At 43.2% G+C, this 4,535-nt stretch overlaps 1 protein-coding gene across 1 annotated transcript; it reads right to left on the minus strand.

The window, feature by feature from the left end:
* Positions 1–237: 237 nt before the first annotated feature.
* Positions 238–1,248, minus strand: LOC149138951 (uncharacterized). The gene has a single exon (XM_089450535.1). The coding sequence runs from the start codon at positions 1,246–1,248 to the stop codon at positions 238–240; it is 1,011 nt and encodes a 336-aa protein (XP_089306661.1).
* Between the last annotated feature and the right edge of the window lie 3,287 nt (positions 1,249–4,535).

Consider the following 4,535-nt stretch of genomic DNA (forward strand, 5'->3'; position numbering starts at 1 on the left):
AAACCATGTTGTTCAGGAGAGAAATGGCGAGAAAGAGTACTATGCATGCGACCGACAATGGTCTTTGATATGATTTTGTATATGAGATTGCAGAGTGATATAGGCCTGAAGTCTGAGAAGCACTTGGAAGGATTTCACTTTGGAATGAGAGTAATATATGTGGAGGTGATATGATGATGAATGAAACCTGTGGTCCTCGACTCCTCTGCCATGCCCAGTAAGTCTTCTTTGAAGAGTTTAAAAAAAATGGGTGAAGAGTTCAATCATCCATCCATCCACACACGGACTTTTATCACCCTTAAATGATTTTAGGATGCCCAATAATTCACCCTCGGTGACCTCCTTATAAAATTCATCATTTTTCTCTGCATCAAACATAATCAGATATGGATCTATCCCCCAAATGAGGTCCTCAACAATAATATTTTCATTATGGCCATATGCCTTTTGAAAATGATGAACAACAACGTTACTAATCCCTTCTTGTGTTTGGAAAATTTGTCCATCAACACCTTTTATCTCCCATATAGTGTTGATGTTGCGACAGTGGTTTTCATAACGATGGAAGAATCTGGTGTTACGATCACCCTCCTTAATCCATAAAGCCTGACTTTTCAATCTCCATGTGGATTCCTCAATAGAAAGGAGATTCTTCTTCTTAAGTTCAAGGGTTTGAATATGGGACCGAGTAGTAGCAAAAAGACAGTGGGAGGACATCATGGGCAGAATCGAATCTAATTCTCGTTGGATGTCAATGAGTTCCTTTCGAAGGTCCCTGAGCTTCTGCTTCTGCCAGGATTTGACATTCCCACAGAGAATGTCAATTTTATCAAGAATGTTAATCATGGGGGAGGGGCCAGGACAATCACAACCCCAAGTATCCAACACTAGTTTATTAAAATCATGATCTTCTAGCCATGTTCTATTGAATTTGAAGGGGATGTCTGTGTGAATGTCCATTTTTATGATAGGTCTATGATCAGATATAAAATTGCTGATAATATCAACGTGGACATCACCAAGACGACCCAACAGCTGTTCACGGATTAGAAAACGATCTAGTCTCTTAGCAACACATGTCGTGCCAATACGGCCATTATCCCAAGTGAGGGCTATTTTTGCAGGGAAAATATCCATAAAATTATGCATAAGAATGGCATCTTGAATCATCCCAGCCAGGGGATCGATCTTCTTGCAGCGTCCCCAAACTTCATCTAGTCTGATAGTACAATTTAGGTCCCTAGCCATGATGAGTGAATAAAGTTCCAACATCCCAAAAGAAATCAACCTATCCCAGAAGATATATCTACCTCTGTATGGTGCATATATGTTGAGGATGTGTACACGGCCACCCAGGTTGTGTATGTTTCCTTCGAGCAATATACCATCAAAACACTTGTAGGCCTTTATTTTGATCCATCTAGGGTCCCATAAGGCCACCGGACCACCAGAGAGACTCGTAGTAGCAGTAGTAGATATGTACCAGTTCGGAAACATTTTCCGAAAATAAAGAACATCTTATGGAACACTATGCATGGTTTCTTGTATAAGAATGATGTATGGATGCAGAGAGGATAAGAGATGTTTGAGAGCCAAGTATTTAGGGGTAGCCCCCAGACCCCAAATATTAAGTGAGATGATAAAAGTCATGAGAGATCATTGTCGGGCATCCGTGCTTTAAGGACCCGTGAGGGAGGGATTTCAGCAATAGGTACATCAACTAGGAAATGATCCATTGGGGAGGATAATGGGTTAGTCTTGGGTCGTCCCTTAAAATGTCGGCTACCTCGGTTTTGTTTCCGTTGGACGGTAATGTTTCCCGCCGAGGTAGGGTTGATGTGAGGAGAGGTGGAACCCGTCAGTTTGTGGATGGTGAGAGTACCTAAATCCAAAGTCTTCCTTTGTAAAATGAAGTCCAAGTCACTCTCGACAGAGTTTGTGGGTGAGGCTATAATCGAATTAGAAGGTGTGATGCTTAGTCTAGGACCTTTATCCTTAAATTGACAATGGAGTGGTAATGGAGAGGGAACATATGGAATATGTGAGGTGGATGGGATGTCATGATAGGGATGTGGCACCGAAAATGGGGCAAGTATTTCCTGACAGGGGGCCGGTTCCGGAGGGGGTTGACATTTGAAGGGGGCAGGGCTATCACAAAACAAAAATAGGAGATGATTTGGCAAAGGTATTCAGGGAAGACGGAACAAAAATAGGAGATGAAACATATATAGAAGAGCTAAATGCATAGGTCTATTAGAATTTGGGCCCTAAGGCATACCTGTCTACTGCAAATGTGGAACACCCTGATGTCCATTGAAACCTGGTTGACCCATACCAGAGCAGCACACCTTGGAAACATCTTAACATCTCATACCATGCAAACAACTGCCCAGTTGACGAGGACAATGAACCCGCAGATGACTAGTACGGTGGCAGAAAGAGCAACGGATGGAACCCCCCAATAGTCGAGCTGATCCAGGTGGATATTGGTGGCCACCCACCAATTCCACTTATACCCACACCATTGTTTCTTTCATTTTTTTAGTTTCCTTATTTGTAGCACAATTTACTATTTTTGGCAGTTTTTTGTGACCTGAACTTTCCGAGCCGTTTTGAGGCCCTAAACGACGTTTTTGGGAAAACTAGGAGCAACGTGGGTCCACGACCTATTCTTTTCTTTCCAAAGTTGTAGTCCTTGGATAGATATTTCTAACGAGGTATTTTTCATATAAAACGGAGATTGTATGCCAAAGTTACAACCTTGGGAAGTTGATGTATCAATTTACCCAAAACGGGGCCCATAATTTGGCGCTTCATCTCCTAAGGTTAGGGTTTTGGATGTTTAGGGTTTTCCATTGTTTCTCAACAATAAATAGGCCTTCGAGCCTCATTGTAAGATAGTTCAGAGGCATGTAGCCGCCACATCTCTCCTAAGAGATAAGCTACCATCGCCCAAGCTAGCTTATTTCCACTTCTTTTTGTAAGCATATTTCAATATTTTACATTAATGAAATGAAGCATTATTCCTGCTGCATCTATGTATTTATGGTTATATCTGTTATTTGTTGTGTTCCTGTTTAAATCCGGACCAGTGGTATCAGAGCAGTCTTCTCTTTATTTGTTTTCCTTTTCATGTCCCCAACGAGGTCGGGATATAAGGAGTTAGGGCTTGAATTGATCGAACCTTTGCAAGACCAGCCTCACAAATCCCGACGGCCTCCCATGGCGGATGAAAGGAAGACGAGGGGGCAGGAGATCCTATAAAAATATTGCTCGAAGAGGCCCTCGAGCGATAAAGGAACATGATGATGGACAAATTTTCCCAGATCCTTTAGCAGTTACCCAGGGGCAACACATCTACTTCTAGCAACTATTCTGGAAGCGCCACACCCTTTAAGGTATAAGTTAACTTTGACATTCTCATATTTGAGGGTCAGATAGATGTAGACGTTGTAGATAAATGGTTAAATCTGCTAGAAGGGTATTTTTCTGTTCATGATTTTTCTAGTCGGGAAAAGATTACTTTTGCTCTTCTCAAAGCCACTCCCCACGTCAAGAACTGGTGGGAAACCTACTACGAGCAGAAGGATGAAAGTACGACCTCACTTTTTTCAGCCATGCCCACTTGGAATTCATTCTGGAATGCCATCAAGGAGCAGTACTACCCTGTCAAAAGCTATGAGGATAAATACATAAAGTGGACCACACTGCGGCAGGGAAGGGACCAAGACGTGCCGAAGTTTACCAATATTTTTCATACCCTCCGCACAAAGTTGGGTATTAAGGATTCTGAGCTGTATTTGGTACTCAAATACTACAGTTTCCTACACAGGTACATCCAGGATGAGATGGAGTTCCTGGACATCTCCTCTCTTGGCACGGCGTACCGATACGCTGTCAAGATTGAGCAGAAGTTTAAACAAAAGAAGCGAGACTTTGGATCTACAAATCCGAAGTAAGGGAAAGGCGCCCCCAAACCGCTAAACAAAGAACAAAGCCAAGGCAGGGTGGCCGAGGACAACTCCCCAAAGCCGCAAGCAAAGAGCAACACCGCGAAGCCGAAGAAGGACATAGGAAAGTGGTGTGAGTTCCATAAGAGCTCCACTCTCAACAAAAGTGCGTGTCAAGCCAAGCAGTCACTGGTGACGAAACTAAAGTTTTCAAAATCATATGTAGGTTCAGACTTTGAGTCAGAACCCGATAAGGGGAATGACAAAGGGAAGCATATTATCGATGTGGAGCCCAATACCACTGTTGCCACCACAAAGATCCAGAAGGAGGAACCAGAAGATCCATAGGAGGAGGAGCGCCTCTTCCACTCACAAATGTGGGTAAAGGGCTCCCCACTACAGTTCATTGTCGACAGCGGGAGCCAAAAGAACCTCATTTCGGCAGAGGTCGTGAAGCAGTTTGGCTTACTGACCATAACACATCCACAACTGTACACCATCAGGTGGCTTCACCAAGGATGGGATCTTCGCGTGTGATCCGAATCAGATCCATAAACGACTGTCATAGAACCATGAATATATCGG

This window comes from Pinus tabuliformis, chromosome X, assembly GCF_031772625.1.
Source record: "Pinus tabuliformis cultivar Carrire ecotype Pingquan chromosome X, CPIR1, whole genome shotgun sequence".
Taxonomy (NCBI): domain Eukaryota; kingdom Viridiplantae; phylum Streptophyta; class Pinopsida; order Pinales; family Pinaceae; genus Pinus; species Pinus tabuliformis.